The sequence below is a fragment of the Parasteatoda tepidariorum genome, chromosome 5, assembly GCF_043381705.1.
Source record: "Parasteatoda tepidariorum isolate YZ-2023 chromosome 5, CAS_Ptep_4.0, whole genome shotgun sequence".
Classification (NCBI taxonomy): domain Eukaryota; kingdom Metazoa; phylum Arthropoda; class Arachnida; order Araneae; family Theridiidae; genus Parasteatoda; species Parasteatoda tepidariorum.
In genome coordinates this window covers 44,609,385-44,627,566 of record NC_092208.1, presented here as the reverse complement: position 1 = coordinate 44,627,566, position 18,182 = coordinate 44,609,385, and the positions used below count along the sequence as shown (strand labels likewise).

General features: G+C 27.9%; 1 protein-coding gene across 6 annotated transcripts in view; it reads right to left on the bottom strand.

Annotated features, from left to right (window-relative positions):
- Positions 1–344: 344 nt before the first annotated feature.
- Positions 345–18,182, bottom strand: part of LOC107454409 (solute carrier family 35 member G1) — a 37,426-nt gene continuing 19,588 nt past the window's right edge. For 4 of the 6 annotated variants that reach the window (XM_016071709.3, XM_071181379.1, XM_016071850.3 and 1 more), the window contains 2 exons: positions 9,091–9,137; positions 345–4,562 (listed from right to left, as the gene is read on the bottom strand). In XM_016071709.3, coding sequence (XP_015927195.2) covers positions 3,405–4,562; positions 9,091–9,137 — 1,205 coding nt within the window. In that variant the 3' untranslated portion in view covers positions 345–3,404. Of the gene's footprint in view, positions 4,563–8,749; positions 9,037–9,090; positions 9,138–16,197; positions 16,371–18,182 lie in introns of those variants that run through there. The other 2 variants (XM_016071785.3, XM_016071928.3) reach the window with 2 other exon arrangements.

Genomic DNA, 18,182 nt, shown 5'->3' with positions numbered 1-18,182 from the left:
AATAACTTTACCAATCCTTTTGATTGCAATTTCTTTAAGATTTACAACGATAATTATAAAAAATAAAGCAAAATATTTTTCGGTATCGGCCACCCGCCCTAAAATTTTGTTTTTTTCCATATTTGTAGTAAATTTTAAATTATTCAAAACTTTAGTTTTATTGTCTTTTGTTGAAGACCTAAGTACTCGTGTACTTATTTTTTAATTACCACCACAATTTTATAAATTGCACAAATGTATGATATTTATATATAAAACAAAAATATATTCATAATTTTGGAATAATTAAAAAGCTAAAAACTTTAGACAAGATAATTTTAAAAATTATAGGAAGAAAGAAGGCATACTATCACAGGTATTTTATTAATGTTTTGAATCAGCATTACATCATACAATTTCGTACAAAATCCATTTTTTTTCTTCATATACACCACAATAAACTGTGAAAGAAAAAACAACAAGTTCCTTAAATAATTAAGACATTAAACTAAATATCACAGACTTGATCTGTTTCTTAGCCAACATTTTTTTAAAATAAATTTTGATTTAATTTCAAACAAACAATAAATTGCAACAATTGAAGAATATACAACCTATAGACCAACTTCACCAAAATATAAAACAAAATATAAAGATATTGAGATGGAAAATATCAAAAAAAATCATTAAAAAAATTATATTCCATAACTTAAATTTAGTAACAGAGATTATAAATAATTCTAATAATATGTGAAATAAATTTATAAATAATGCCAGCAAATTTATTTAGATACATTTAAGCAGAGTTTGTATAAACCCAGGCTATTCTTATTTTAAAACTAATTCACTTTATTTGAAAAAAAAAAAAATTAAAGATACTTAACCATTTTATTTATAAAGTAGAATACTGGATTGCCTTTAATCAAAACATTAAAACATATTTAATTACATACCTCTCAATAATAATACTTTAGAAACTGCAAAATAATTTCTGATGTTTTAAACACAATCTTTATTTTAAATGATTTGGAAAAAAAAAAAAATTATTGCAACACTACTCGCAGAATAATTTTAAGACTTGCGCTAAATATTGAATTATCATAATTATAATAATATAATATAGGACGCCCTATGTCACATCTCAAATTCCCAGTATAAATCAATTTCTTGGGTAGGATCAGGACTGCTAAATAGAATCTGCTTTTTAATTGAAAAAGTTGTAGTTGCTGGACTTTTTTGTTATTATAAACAGTTAAAACGTATAAATTATAATCAACTAGATAATACTTTCCCTAAAAATAAAATCATTGAAATTTTTTTTTATGTATCTAGAATTGCATAGTTATTATAAAGGATTTCAGATTTAATGATTACCATATATTACAAATATATAGAGTGTTTCATAATTAGATTTTTGTGTTACATCATTAAATTGAACTTATTTGTTTAAAACAATAGTTTGTAGACCAGCTTTTGATTCATGGGAAAAAAAGCGCAACTGAAACAACAAGAAGGCTCTTTCAGGTAATTAAATAAATTTTTATAGGTGGGTATTTAAAAAAATAATTAGTGTTTTTTCCCCCCTTCTTCAAGTACCTGGGTAGACAGCAAACCCTGCTTTTAAGGCTTAGTTTATCATTTGATAAAATTGAAGGTGATATGGATAGAGAGCAGAACTTGACAATTACAGTTCCATTTCATTAGTACAGGCCAAACATTTCAGAATGAAAATTTATCCGAGACAGCTAAAAATGCACAAGTCAGTTTCATAACCAACAACTAAACAAAGCTTTCAAATTAAAATTTGCTATAAAATTTTAGAATAATTACAAGCTTATAAAATCTATTTAAATATATTTTTTTTTGTAAATAAAATAGAATAAAAACTTATGATTAATGCAAAGAAAATTTCTGCGGGAAAACTAAATTTAAACACATACCACATCTTTAAATACCAGTTTAAACAAACTAACATTTAAGAGCTAAAAACATTACATAACACATAACAAAAAAATTTATACATATAACTGCTGGTTACCTAATTGCATAGAAAATATTTAGATCAAGAAATGATTAAGAGCATACGGCAAGAATGTTCACCAGGCCAGACTTGTTCATTCAACGTTTTGATTACAATAGTATTAGCTCTACTCAACATAATGGGATTAAAATGAGATATGTAGATTTCTGTATTAAATAACAGCTTACTTTTCACTTTGTTCCCTTTACAGTTCACATTTGTATATTTAAATTAAGAAATAAATTATTTACTCAATTTTTTTTTAAATAAACAAATACATATAATTCAGTTTAACTAGCTATAACATTTGAAGGCACGAGTGAACAAAAATTCAAATGATTACTAAGGACTTTCTAATATTACGTATTTCTTTTTAAGTCAATACAAGCCCATTAAGTAGAACTTACAGGATTCAAAATTGTGTATATATTATTAAGGGTAGGCCAGGCATGCAAAAACACATAATTTAATATGTAACAGAAGCAGGTCACAAACACAAAGGACAATTGAGATAGGACCTTTCTGTCAGTGATTCAAGTAGAAGAAAATAGCTCTGCAAAGTGCACAGAATAAATATTAAAGAATTTTTCAAATAATGTAAATAGAAACAAAAACTCAAAGAAATCATTCCAATTGTTTCTTGAAATAATTTTATTAAAATTTTCCCTTTTTATCAACTGCTCTTAAAATGGAAAAGTAAACTCTCCATTTTAAATTTGGAAATTTAGATAAAATTCTTTTAAATTTGTGCAGTTCACTTTATCTAGAAACTTTCCTTTAACTTGATCTACTAGCAAAGGACCTTCAGTAGATGTTATTCTTTGCATTTGTAACTCAATGAGCTATTAGATAAAAGTTATTTGCTTTTTTTTTAATGTCTGGCATACACTTGAAATTTTAAATTGAATGACCCTGTATATAATGTAATTAAGTGCAATAACTTTTTACCAATAACAAGTAAAACAAACACACAAACATCAAGAAAAAGCAACGACACTACACTGATTGGCTTTCGTTATAAAAATATGCAAGTATTAAAACATAAAAAGACTAGATTGAATGCTAATGGATAAAATAAAAAATATATAATCAAGAATAGGTGATTTAAAATTCACAAACAAAAATAATAAAAGCAATGGCAGTTCTTAACAACCCAAATAACAATTTTGAAACAGCGAATAATATAAATTAACAGCTGTATACCATTTGAAGAAAAAACTCCTTTCTAATTCTTACTTCATTTTAATGACTTTGTCAGACTTAAACTTCAAATTAAAAAAAAATACTTAAGCTATGCTAGATAAATAGTTAATTTGTAATAATAATTTAAAATTTTTTAAAAATAAGTAGGAAATAATAATAAGAATTTTAATTTAAATTATAATAGACCAAGGGAAAAAAAATACTAAATAGTTAACAAGTAAGCTTTTTTCCTAATTGTTGAGTTTTCAGGCAGAGACATGACCCATTTCCTTATACTGATCAGCACAACACAAGAGCTAACAAGGAGAGCACCCGAGATACTCCAGATATCAGGAATCTCATTGAAGAACCAAATTTGCCATATGAAAGCCAAAACAATATCAGTAGCAGCCCTCACAATGGCAACTGGACCAGCATGCTCTTGCTTTAATGCCAGTGTTAAAAGCATTTGTCCACAGAAACTAAATATGCCCAGCAGAATGACCAGCCATTGTTCTAAACCACAAGCTGGAGCAGTGAAGGATCCAGTCAAGAAGGTAAGAACTGTAGTTTCAATAATAGCCACCCATCCAAAATTGAACATAATGATAGCTTGGTGAACCCCAGTCATTTTTCGGATCACGACATAGACGCTTGCTCCGAATATTGTGGAACCGAGGGCGGCCCCCACACCATAATAATAAGTAGTAGTGTAGTGATGTAAGTTATTAGCCAGGATGACAGGCACCTTTGTAATTAACACAATGCCCAAAAGAGTGAGGAACACAGTAAATGCGTGGAAAAAACCACAAGGTTCTTTTAAAAAAATTCTAGCTAACACAGCTACAAATACTGGAATGCTAAAAATAATAACAGATGCATCTGCAATAGGCAAGTAGCGAAAGGCAACGAAACGCATAAACAAGCTGGTAGCTCCTACTAATCCTCGAAAAATCAATAAATGTCTCAGTGGTCTTGGTCCAAACGGATCTTCTCTGCTATATACAACAAGTGGTAAAGTGAAAATTAGGATTCCTACAAATCGCAAGACAGCTAATTCAGCTGGAGCAATGTCTTTCACATATTTCACGATCACAGAAGACAATGAGAAAAATACGCTCGATGCGGATGAGTAGAGCAATCCTTTGTAGAGTGTAACATTTTTTGCGGATTCTTTAAGTTCTCTTGATTCAAGATTTGGACTCACTTTGTTATTATCAGCAGTATCTGTTTCATCCGGATATGCTTCAAAGCTGCTGCTTCCACATTTCGACACTAAGCGTTGCTCTTGATCAACAGAAGTCTTTCTTTGCAGCCAGCGAGACATGTTTTTATCATCACAGTTTGATCCCCCTTCTGTACTGCAGGAAAGATTACCCACCTATAAAGCATAATTAACAGAGTTTAGTAAAAATATCATTAGAGTAGTCTGGCAATAATACAGAAGAATCAGGCTATCCTTATTATAAGTTTTATTTTCATTTTGAGCAGTAAAAAAATATAAACATTAAAAAAAGCATTAATATTAAAAAAAGTATAAAAAATTGAAAAAAAGTATACCTAATATAAAAAAAGCTATTAAAATAGTCATAATAATAAAAAATAAGGTTTGGGAGTGCAAAGATATTCAAAAATTGAAATTGAGGAGACAAACAAGGAAGCTTTCTAACTTCAAATACATAAAAAAAATTAAATTATGTAATTAATTTTAAACTACAAATGTTTTTTGTCACTTAAATCTAAAAATTAAATTGTTAAGAGCAATAACTTTTAATAAATCCTTCTCCTCAGAATATTTAGTTGCAAAAAGGAAAAAGTATAATTTCACAGAAGTTATACACTCTTGCATGAGTAAACTAATACAGTACTAATGGGTGTGGATAAGTTTTTATCTCTTTTTTTCATTTAACTGAGATTCAGGCTAACTAATATTGCTCAGACCTATAGTTCAGGCTCAGTTCATACAGTTCAGGCCCAGATTACTGTTTTCATAAGGGCCTTAAATTACATATAAGTAACTATTTCAGAGAGTAATAGACTTAAGGTATATGTTAAAGATAACTGAAAGATATATAATCTACTAATTATAAATTTTTCTTTTTCTAAAGAAGTAAACATTTGTATGTAAAAATTTTGATTTTCAGGTGAAAAAGGAAACATGCAGGATATATTCCCAACTTAATCATAGTCAGACCAAATGATATAAAAAGAAAAAAAAAGTAATATCACTCCTTTGTAAATTTTTGAGGAGTGAAATTTGAAAGAGATTACACACTACCAAACATTTATTACATTTATTTACATTTGCACCCTACCAAACAATTATTTACATAAAGTAAACCCTCTAGAATTGATTGAATGCTTAACCTAAAGCATTATTCCACATTCTTTTTTTTTTTTTCAATTTTTTTACATTACATACTGTTTAATTAGATTAATACTTTTTGTAACAAATGAAAAACTTACTAATAAAATATATTGCAGTAAAGTTTTCATGTTTTTGTAACCACAACTCATATGTATGTCCAAAATTCATATCAAAATTAATAAATTCATTGATATGAAAAAGGAAACCTTTCTTAATATGATTTGGCAAAGTCATCCACATTTTTACACCTAAGCAAAACTTTTTTTAAAATTCAATTTCCTGACTTCAGGATACGTGAAAAGGTTGTCATGTCACTCTCTTTGCACTATCCTTATCAATAGATTTATAGAAGTCTTTCATCTTCATGCATTTATGATGAGTAATGCAATCTACTGATCTTCAAAGTTTTGGTTACAAGTTATACTTTTTGAGTTGATCCCTGTCTGTCATGTTTTCTTTTTTTAGTTTCTCGTGAGCCTCTGCTCGGAGGTTGCCAAGACTTGGCAATTATTTTGCCACAGATCACGATATGGAAATCTGCCCGAATTTGAAGTACTAGTGATAAAAACCATGCTTGGAAGAAATAAAAATATTTAAAAGCATTAAAATAATTAAGTTTTGTCCAACCTGCCTATAGGTCGAAACTATCCCATGTCCACCTACAATACAGAATTCTATCAAGATTTCTCGATATGTGAAATTGAGAACTTTGGAGTTCCTTTTGCAAATAAATGAGAAAAAAAAAATCAATGCTTTGGTAAATATAAAAATCAAAACACATAGCCACCCCTGCAAGTTGCTTAACTTGGTGATTGCAGTTAGTACAACTTAGCAACAATATATGGCATGGGAAATATCGCTGTTATTTTGAAAGAAGACTATTAATTCCTAGTTAGAGCCAGGTTTCGATTTTTGACATTAAAAATAAGTTAAAACTACAAATAGCTTAAGATGATTACAATTTAAAAAAACATATAAAATTTTGTGCAGTTTATTTAAAAAATTATTTCAATATAACAGATATAAATATATATATCTAAATCATACAAATATATAATATATATCATACAAATACATTAAAATATATATATTAATATACGATTAACACATAATAGTTTTATATTATTAATATATATATTAATAGTTTTGGGCAGATGAAGCAAATACCCTGTATCTTCATCTTTTCTTTTAAAAGAAATTTAGAAATTGACTGTATGATATTCCCCAAAAGAGTGAGGAACACAGTAAATGCGTGGAAAAAACCACAAGGTTCTTTTAAAAAAATTCTAGCTAACACAGNAACGAAGTTACTATTTTCTCCCGACAAAAACAGAACAATAAATTTGAAAGCATTATAATAACATTAATTGAAATGATAGGTATAACTTAATCTGTTATACTCTGCATCTTTATAGATTTTAAATTTAAAAAACAGAGTAAAGAAAGAGTTGAAGCAATAAAATAAGTGAAAAAGAACACAGAAGCAAATATTTTTTATCTTTTTTTAAGCAGAATTATATTCTAAAGATACTTTCCTAATTCCTTGGAAAGGAAATTAATACTCCAGATTTTTCTGGTCTCATTTCGGAATAAAAAAAATTCGCAAATAACTGCCTTGTTTTAGTGAAAATTTTCAATTGATAAAAAAAATAAACAAAAATTCTGAAATCACAAAAGTTTAAAAGATAATTCATTCTAGAAATGATGTTTTTTCTCATTTTTTAAAAAGACATGATAAAAACATTTTATATTTTAATAAAATATGACTGCGAGTGGGGATTTTGTTAGAAATTCAGATACTCCGAACGCCATGAAATTGGGGGGGGAGGGGATTCTACTTTAAAAATTAGACCAATTTGGTGACCTAAATCCATGACTTTCCATGAAAACAGTTATGACATGAAAATAGTTAAAATCATGACATTTCATGACTAATTTTGTTCAATACCGAAATTCATGACTTTCCAGGTTCGCAGATACCCTGAATATAGAGTAATTATTATAATTAAGTTCTCACATTATTGAAATGGAAATATTGTTTTATTGCTATAATTTTTTATATTGAAGTCGCAACAAAAATCCATATTAGATTAGGTTTTATAAAAAAAAATTGACAAAAAAAGTTAAGCCTAAATTTTAATAAAAATAACAAAAATTTCAGCATATCTCAAAATTTAATTTTTTAAACTTTACATTTCATACTAAGAATGGCGACAAATAATAATTTGATCTTCTGTCAAAAATAGTGGTCTTTATTTCAAATACATTTAAATTCCTACTAATAGAACGATTTTTTTCCCCCAAGACATTTTCTTTTCAACATATTAATTTGCATTTACAAAAATAACAGAAATTTAAACTGAAAAATTACAAGCAATGCGCCATTTAAAATAATAATAATAATATTTATACTACAGGTTTTTGTCAATTTTTCATACAGGGTTTTGAATTGTTAGAAACTGACGTATGTCAAAAACTTTTTAAACCATGTTACAGCGTAAAACATTTACAGAATTTTAACATCAACAATATTGTTTCAATTATTGTTATTTTAAGGATGTTTCTAAAAAAATGAATTTCAAATTATAATAAAGATAATAAAAGTACAAATAGACAAAATAAACTTCTTACTTCAGAAATAAAGATTATAAAAAAAAATAGAAAAATGATAATAAAAAAAAAGAAAAAATGTTAAATAAGAATAAGAAAAATGATGTACTTATTTCTTAAATAAAGATAGTTTACAAGTGCTTCTAAATTTAAAAATATTTGTTACAACATAAAGTTCATTGGTATCAAGGGAGAAGGTCTACTTTCAGAACAGCTACTTTCAGAAAGTGAACAAATACTGAAGTCATGAGTTAATATATTTATCATTTAACTTCATAAAAAACTTTAAATTTTTTTATTTTTATAAATGCATAATCCGTTGTGAATTACTATATGTATATGCATACATATCTGTTAAGAAACACTTCTGAATAAAATAGAAGTTTATTATAACACCAATAAATAAAACACCAAATAAATTGCTAGCATTAATAAATGTTTAAATGCAAGTTTAATCATTTATTAACCAAGGAAGTTCTTTACTATACATTTTTAATAAACATTAACATAAAACTTCCGATATATTTTTGGGCAATGAAAAAATAAAGCATTAGGTTAAACTTAAATCATAAATAAAAATAATTTCTCACCTGATATACGGTTTTATGGAGAAAAAATAGTTTAAGTATGTAAAAAAAGGCATGAGCTACTCATCAGCTTTCAGAGTTTGAGTACAATAGAATATAAAGATGAAAAAGTGAAATCATTTTCCTTCCAGACTCAAGCATTTAAATAACAAATGTTATAACAATAAATTAACATAGTAGTAAGACGTGAGTTAAAGACATTATTTTAGTATAACAGCACATTGATCTAGCAAAACAACATTAGTTTTGATTTTGCAGACAGCACGACTCTGCTGCTGACTGTCAAAGTAATCAGTTACAGTTAAGATCAAAAATGATATTGAAAAAACGAAATGAAAACTTACTAATGACGTCAGAGGTTTTTCAGGTGGTGTCACCACGTTATCAGATTCTGAAAAACAAAGGCCAAAAACTATTAAAATTAATAAACATGATGAAAAATGATTATTACATGCAAAAAATTAACATTTGAGAAATAAGCTTTTTTTAAAAATAAAAAAAATCCAAAAGGAATTTTTCATTTTTTTTCTGCTTCGCAAATCTTTACATTTTTGGCAAAATCGATGCCTATTAATATTCGTATTTATTAATCTATTAATTCGATTTCGCAACACTCGAATACGCCATCTAGGGGGAAGACCGATTCCATGGCTTAACTCTTTCCTGGTCCTCAGTTGTATAGTAATACGACATTTCCCCCTTTCTTAATATTTTTTGTATTTACTTGTCACAAATATTTCTTAAAACTTTCATGACGCTTTCTTTTGAACTATGTTTTAATGAAGTTTTCATTACCCCATGTCATTTTAGGACTTAAAAGTTTTTAATCTATTTAAAAATCAAGACAGAAACTAGCATAATTATTTTGACTCAAAACACAATAATGGTGAAAGCTTGTGAATGTTGCCATAAGTAGAGAGCTGCTCTACGCCTCCTATAGCCCATTTCGATTGCCAGTGTAATTGTTTCATAGTCAATTGTTTCACATAAAAATAAACCCATTATAAGTAAACACTCACAATCATGGTATATGCGCAATCGCTTTGGAATTCTAATAATTTCCAATGTCTTATCTCACTTTACATTTCATGTAAGTTTAGTTCAGTTGGCATTATTTCTTCATGGTGTTGAGTTTTTCCCAAACGTCAATGTATAATTGTTTTTTTATTTAGTTTCTAATAAAAATTTTATTTTATCATTAAAAATTTTTTTTTTTCTTTCTAGATTTAAAAAGAACTACTGCTGAAATTTGAAGAAAAAGCAGAGTCTGATGAAGAGACTTAATTATTTAATTATAATCACGGCAAAGCTAAATATTTAACAATACCAAGGTGACCGAAACCAGTTAACATTTTGGTGCAATTTAATTAATTGTAGTGCACTGCGACAAATTTATTATAGTTTATGTTTCCTCTCTATTTAACGCAAAGAAGACTGGTTTAAGAAAGATGAAGCCCCACATTCTAATGAATACGGTTCATGCAAATTTGCAGAGAAAAATGAAGAGTTTGATTGGTGAGTGTTTTGCGTTTGTGGGAAGATGGTTTTTATTCTAATCAGGCTCTCACTCTCCCAGGACAATGATCGGAACTGTGTGAGAAACATTCAAAGGGAAAGTTCACTGTAGAATCAAGGTTATGGGTTGATAAATCAATAAATAAGAGAGAGAATAAAACAAAACAAATAACGCTTTTGAAATCTGACAAATCATAATACATGAGGAGGATGTAACAAACGCAAAACAGGTTTAACTGAATTAAAAATTTCAAGTTCTCTAAAATCTTGAATATGTGAAAAAAGTCAACATTTTTTGAGAGCGTAAAAATAGGTGACCATTCTCTAGACTCGCTAGATGTGAATGAGGAAACAAAAATGATTTGAAACAGAAAGCGTACGATTTCCAACGAAGAATGGAAAATAAAAGTGTAAAACGAAACCAGACAAACCGTGGTAGCCGAGAGTGAGAAAAGGTGAAAAACAAATTCAGAAAAACCGTAGCAATCGAGAGAGACAAATTAGGGCAAAATGCATTTCCACACTCTATGGAGAGATAGTAAGCTACTCATGTCGTCAACAAGGAAATCGGCATCTATATAAATGAAACAAAATTCCAGATCATCAAGACAGATTTGTTTAAGAAAGGAAATAGAGGAGTCGAATGACCTTCGTAAAATGATTAGAATTATGTGTTTTGAGTTTCAATTTCCAGTGAAACCTCTCGAACGCGATCACTCTCTATTTCATAGTAAAATGGTCGTTAATGGATGTTGTTCTTAGCGGTTACATTGACTTCAAAATTATAAAAGCACAAATTTTCTTTATTTAACTGAGTGGCATTCTCCTGGTGCGGAAATGCCACATGTGTTGGCGTCATGATCGATGAATAAAATTTAGCGTCAATAAAAATGTTCTTTACTGATATATGTAAAACCAAACCTACCATTCATGAATGATAGAACTATTTTAAATAACTAAACAGTTATGTTTTTTGTTTGTTTAAGTTTGCATTTAATTTTATATCTTAGGAATTAGCTCGGCGCCCAACCTACATCAACCAGGGTTTTACCTGGAGTTGCTTCTGCCTCCCTTGACCATTTTTCCGACGCGTTGCCATGGATCGCCACTAAGCCTACCTTTTAGAATCCTCTTTTTCTTTTGCTGAGAGGTCAACGTGCGCACACTTAGAGTCTACAGTATTCTCCGGATGCCCCTTAATGGGGGCGGGACGGGGTTAAGCTTTGATCTTAAGAATTAGTTAGCCATAAAAAATGAGAAGAGACTTGTTTGTTCAAGATGCTTAGTTTTTTTTATAAAATAATTTTTAAAAATTTTTTTAACTTTCTATTCCTTAAAATAAGCAATCTTTAGTTCACTCTGACTGCAAGATAAGGTAGTAGATCTCTTTCAAAGATCGCCAAAAAGAACTCTCTAAATAAGAGCCATTCGAAATAAGAGCTAATAAGATCTAAATAAGAGCCTTATTAAACCTTTTCCGCATTTGGTGCTGAAGTTTGCGCGGTCACTGGGGGAGGTTTTGCTAGTCTCTTCTCGAGGTCTTCTTTTGTTATATAGATATAATTTTCTCACTACGCCCCTGTTATTTTACATTTTCTGGCATATCTGAAATACGTTAGGAGGTGGAAAAAAGTATAAATTTTAAGATATAATTATTATCTTTGAGGGTGCACGTGCTAACTTGCTAATCTTTTGCGTCAAGTGACATTGCAGTTAAATTCATACACGCAAGCTGATAACGTGACCACCAAAAAGAGGCACATCTTTCACGTGACCAACACTAAATAGAGCTATCTTCTTTTGATTGAGTCAAAAAAATTCTAATCTTGGCTCTATTCGTTTTTAAAAGCGGTGTGGCTCTCTTATCAGTTTTTACTTTTCTTCAATCGTAAACACAAAACAAGAAGAAGAAAAAACATGTGTTTGGGTACATAAGGTTTCTTTGCTTAGAGTCGATAAACTTAATGTTTCTTAAAATTTTTATGTCTTGTCTAAACTGGTAGAAACTGACACACTTTATATCGCTCATATACCTCTTAGGTAGATAATTGATAAGGTATCATTTATAAATATGCTTTAAACTTATATTTTCACACCAGCAGTTCTTTTACGTATTTATTTTAAATTCCACTTCACAGAAGTGTTTAATTTTATTCTTACTATCACACATTTCTGGTGACTGCACTTTCTTTGATAATCTTATTTTGAAATCAGTTTGTCATTTTGTTGTGTAACTCAGAGAAAACCGGAAATTGTTTATTTAAACCATTAGCGGTTAAAGGAGCGTCATTTATAAAGGCAAGATTTTTTTTCTCCAAATAGATTAAAAAGTGGTAGCACAATTATTTCTCTTTAGTAGCAATGTAAGATAGCTTGAAAAAACAAGATATTTATTGTTATCAACATACACTTAATTGGTAGCAGAAGCTTTCCAGTACGCCAATGAAGTCTTAAAATTATTTACGATTTCAGATTTGGAGATTAAGTGCAAAAAACGGGAGGAGACGGTGAAATGCTCAAAATTTGCTGGAAAAAAAAAGCTCAAAAAAATTAGAAAGTAAAAAAAAAAAAAGTTAAAACAAGCTGAATTGTCATAAGATCCACATATTGAGGTTATTCATTTTGCATGTGTGACTTTTTAGAAATTTTAAAATAATTTCTTTGACTGGAATTTAACAAAAAATGAAAAGAAAAGACAACTAAATTATCTTTTTGTTAATAATTTTTGGAAGTTTTGTTTCTTGATTTTAAGCTGTATTCATATTTATTCAATTTTTCTTATAGTATTATTGCAAAAAATTATAGTTAAAATATTAAGTTTTTAAAATTATAATTAAAATATTAATCAGAAATTAATAATTTAAAATATAAGCATTCAACCCCACCCCCTCGGTGTTAACATTGATCGGTCCATGGTGATAAAAAGGATGAGAAGCACTTGCTTAGAGAATAAGTTGTGAAATTGGAAATCACATATTGAAGGTGAATTTAAAAAAAATGAAAGAAAGAAAAAAAAAAAGAAAAGAAAATTTTTTAATAACTAAATATTAAAATCGTAATTTCAAAAAACAAACTTTTTTCATCATAATCATCAATCCATAAATCATGTTTCTGCACAATTTCCTCGAACTTGTGTACACTTTGACCAACGTTTTGGAAGTTTTTTTAATCTCGGTGGCATTCAAAGAAGTAGGCCGTGTAATGGACCAATTGCCAAAATCTTCTACATCTTCATTGGATGAAAATCTCTCTCCTCCAAGGCATCTTTAAGAGGTCCAAACAAATGGTAGTCCGAAGGTGTCAAGTCTCGGCTACATGGAGGATGCTAAATTTTTTCTCAGTGTAATGCCTGTAACTTTGTAATGTTACTATAATATTAAAGCGGCTTTATGCAGCTTTTGATAAATGTCTTTTCCTGCATCCTTTTGATTTGTGTTCAAAATTCTAGGCACTCACCTCGTTGAGATTTTTCGATGTTCCAAATCGTCATGAATTATGCCTTGCATTCTTCCATAACTCATCTTTCTTATAGCACTAATTTCTCGAACTTTCCATCGTCAGTCATTATGAATAGGGTCACAAACTTGGTCAATTTTCTCTGTTCTAAGACTCATGGTCGAAGAGCATGAGATAAGTTTTCAACTTCTCTCGGCCTTGCTTAAATATAATTTGTGCCATTTGCATATTTGAGCCCTCCACAAGGTATCATAGCCGAACTGTGCCTGTAATATGCGCAAACTTTTTATAGGTTTAAAAATTTTTTTCTCGTTAAAAATTTAATTTTCACGCGTTATACAATGGGATACCTGCAATTTCTATATTATGTCACCATAGTTTAAAGAATTGCAAAATTGTGATAAATTATTCAGATAAAGATTTTCTGTTCTTTAGAAACTTAAAATTTTTTCAATGAAAAGATAATTGCTTAACGATTGTTAACTTAACAAAGTTCTTAATATAACAAATAAGTGAAGTTTTTATGTTTAAAAAACGCTAGTGATAAATAATTTTGAACTATTTCAGAAAATGCGAAATCATACAATGGGTGCATTCCTTCCACCTGTCAGAGCATTAGCACAGCGTTCAACCTGACACCGAACCATACCGAATATGCATCACAATACGTTACAGTGAAAACAATACATTTTGTCGCCCCCCTTTGAGGAAAGGTTCAAATAAAGAAATAATCAAAAACGAATCAATTTGTCAAAAAATAAATTAAAAATTTAAATAAATAAAATAAAAATGAAGGCTAAATAAGAAGGGAAGAACAGATTCTTGTTGTCTGAAAAATTAAGAGATAAGGAAACATATGACACTTTTTTTAAACATTGAAACAAATTGAGAAAAGCACATTTACTTTGCTGAATAAAAGTTGCAAAACGTTAGCTTGATAAAAGTTATGTATTTTCTTTAAAAACGAATTTTTAATGAAAATAGACTATAAGAAACATATCGAAAATAAATTATAAGAATAATAATGACGAAGTACAGTAGTTAAAAAATTACGAACCAGTGAGAAAAAAATACTTACTAAATAAAAATTACAAATTAAATTAATAATATTTTATTTGATAAAAATTATTAGCCCTTTAAAACTGAAATTGCATAATTCATATAGTGCTGCAATTTTTTTAATGAAATCAAAAAAACTAATAACATAAATTAAAAATGACAGAAATTATCATAAATTTAAAATAACAAAATTTTAAAAATTTTCCTAAAAGAAAAAAAAAAAACACACAAAGCACACTGAATTTTTCCATTATGTTATAAGCCTAAATTATTTTGCAAAAATGAACAAAAAATGAACCCGATAAAAAAGTAGTCGAAGATTTATGATTGAATTGCATGGACATCGTAATTATATTAAATATTACTTTGCAGCGAGCAAACTTTTTATATTTAAATATTTTTTTTAAATATTTAAGCGAATTTTATGTTTCACCATTTTGATTTTATAAATTTAATTTTATAAAGTTTTCACTACCGCTGCTAATAATCAATATAAAAAAATATATATATAAAACCTGTAAACCTAAACTATTTATAATACAATTTACCTCATGTTTTTAAATAATACATGATGGATAGGAAAAGGACCTGTATACTCCGAATTAAATATTCCATCTATGCCTAGATCTTAATTTTTTAGTTAATCCAAATATCTTGCTTCTCTTACTAGACAACTGATAAATAAAATAATTGCATAACAACTTTTTTCATTTTTGAAAAAAAAATATATATTTAAATAAAACTCTTCTTTTCTTCAGTTTGAAGTTTATCTAATTAAGCAATTTATAACACAATGAAATTTAGATAATTCGCTTTAATNTTATAAATATGCAAAAATGAGCAAAAAATTAACACTATAAAAAAGTAGGGGAAGATTTATGATTGAATTGTATGGACATTTTAATTATATTAAATACTACTTTGCAGAGAGCAAATTTTTTATATTCAAATAATTTTTTTTAATATTTAAGCAAATTTGATGTTTTACCATTTTGATTTTATAAACTTAATTTTATAAAGTTTTCGCCACCGCTGCTAATAATCAATATAAAAAAATATATATAAAACCTGTAAACCTAAACTATTTATAATACAATTTACCTCATGTTTTTAAATAATACATGATGGATAGGAAAAGGACCTGTATACTCCGAATTAAATATTCCATCTATGCCTAGATCTTAATTTTTTAGTTAATCCAAATATCTTGCTTCTCTTACTAGACAACTGATAAATAAAATAATTGCATAACAACTTTTTTCATTTTTGAAAAAAATATATATATTTAAATAAAACACTTCTTTTCTTCAGTTTGAAGTTTATCTAATTAAGCAATTTATAACACAATGAAATCTAGACAATTCGTATAAATTTCTAAAATTAAATTTCGCAACTAATTAATAACAAAATTTTGTTCTTACTTTCACTTTCCTTGGACGTCAACTAGGCAGATGCTGAAGAGGCATAACTACTTATAAATATTAAAAATCCTAACTATTTCGATTATTTTTAAATATTCTAGACTCTATATAGCTAAATCAAATACCGTTCTTCGCCAATTGTTAACTTATAAATTTTTTTTTATCAGTATTGTTGAACCAGTAATGAAAATCCGATCCTACCTTGCGTTATTTATAAATATAACTTTTGAAAGTTTATCTTAATTGATAAGAAATGAACTTTAACCTAATATGATTTGCTTCTTAAAATTGCTTTTCTTTGATAATAACAAAATTAAATATTATCTAATAGCGATAGTTCAGATTTTCCTGATAAAAACCTTACGAGAATTTGATGCTATTCTTTAAAGCGTAATAGGATTAAATTGTGGGTAATGGGGTTATCTTTGATGGAGATTAAAACAATCGTTTTTGATTATTTTCTCTAAATTAGATGTGATAGGAAAGTGCTAGAAAAATATTCCTTAAACCTGATAATAACCATATTTTTTGCTGAAAGAATAGACTTCCTTTTTGCTTTTCTGTTATCTATGTTATTTTCGATTTTCATTGATAATATCTTACTGCTTAAAAATTACATGTAAAATTGACACATTAAAACCAAAAATAGAAACACATTCACAATAAAATTTTTTAATAATTCACTAGTCTACAGAAATGTTTTAATTCAAAAGTGCAAAGAATATATATTAGCTGTAAAAACATTTTCCCCATTTTAAATTAAATACATTCTTCATACATAGTATTACAACCGATTTCACCATAAGCGTTCTTTTAAACTTGTTTTTCGTCTAAACAAAATAAATTTTTCAAAATTTCTTTTTCTCTCCCTGTGAATTCTAATAAGTCTAGATTACAAAGCACTATTTTTTTAAATTTCAAAATTTCGCTAAATCAAGAATAAATAACGAACGATTAAAACTTTCTTTATTTAACAGTCTTTATTCTTATTGTAAGGCAACTCTATCCTTGTTAATTTTTAGATGAGCAGCTTTAAAGGCTTATAAATATATATATATATTTTTTTATATAGTTTCTGAATGGTGATGCCCTTTATTTTTCCGTAGACATTAGTCGAAGGTATACTAGTTTTAACGGACAACGGTTTCTTTTGTCTTTACCTTCAGTCATAAGAATACAAAACTAAAAACTATAATTTTAATTCCGATTAATTTTACTGAAAATCCGTAAAACCGTTAATATAAACTATTTAGTTACTTCAAAACTAGTTCGAAATTGATGAATTTTAAAGGCATAAAAATACATTTCTGAGATTTTTTTTATCTAATTGTCATATAAAATATCCGCTTCAAAAACATTTTGGAATCAGATTTCTCTCCCTGGAATCATGCAAAATCTCATATTCTTTTAGATTTCAGAGACAGAAAAAAATTCTCAATTAATTTACAATTTATCAATTAAATAAATCAATTAATTTAAATTTAATTTTCGATTTAAAAAATTCTTTTAATTTTAAATGCACTAATATTAAGTGAAAAATTTTGATCTTTGTGCTGCGTACCTTCATAAATAAAATGTAAACTGTCCCCTCGTTTCCACGGTCGCTGATTTCAATAATGGAGGGAACACTAAAAGGGAAAAGAACGTTTTTCGAGCTTTTGAATAAGACTTATGAAAGTTTTATCTTTTTTTCTATCTGAATTATTCACACCGTGTTCTCCTTAATGGCATATTCTAATGCCTTTTGTAAAATTTGCTAATTATCATTGCTATGGCGGAGTCACTTTCAAAACAAAATGATCTCTCTTATTTTAAAAGTATCTCTGTATAATTTTAGTGCATTATCGTGATATCTGTTCAACGTTTTAACAATTTTTAGAAATTTTGAAGAATCCATTGTTATTCGTGAGAGCATTTCCAATTATTCAGAACTTTCTGGAAGATTTTACATTTAACGTGTTTGCAAAGCTGATGTTTCTTTTTTC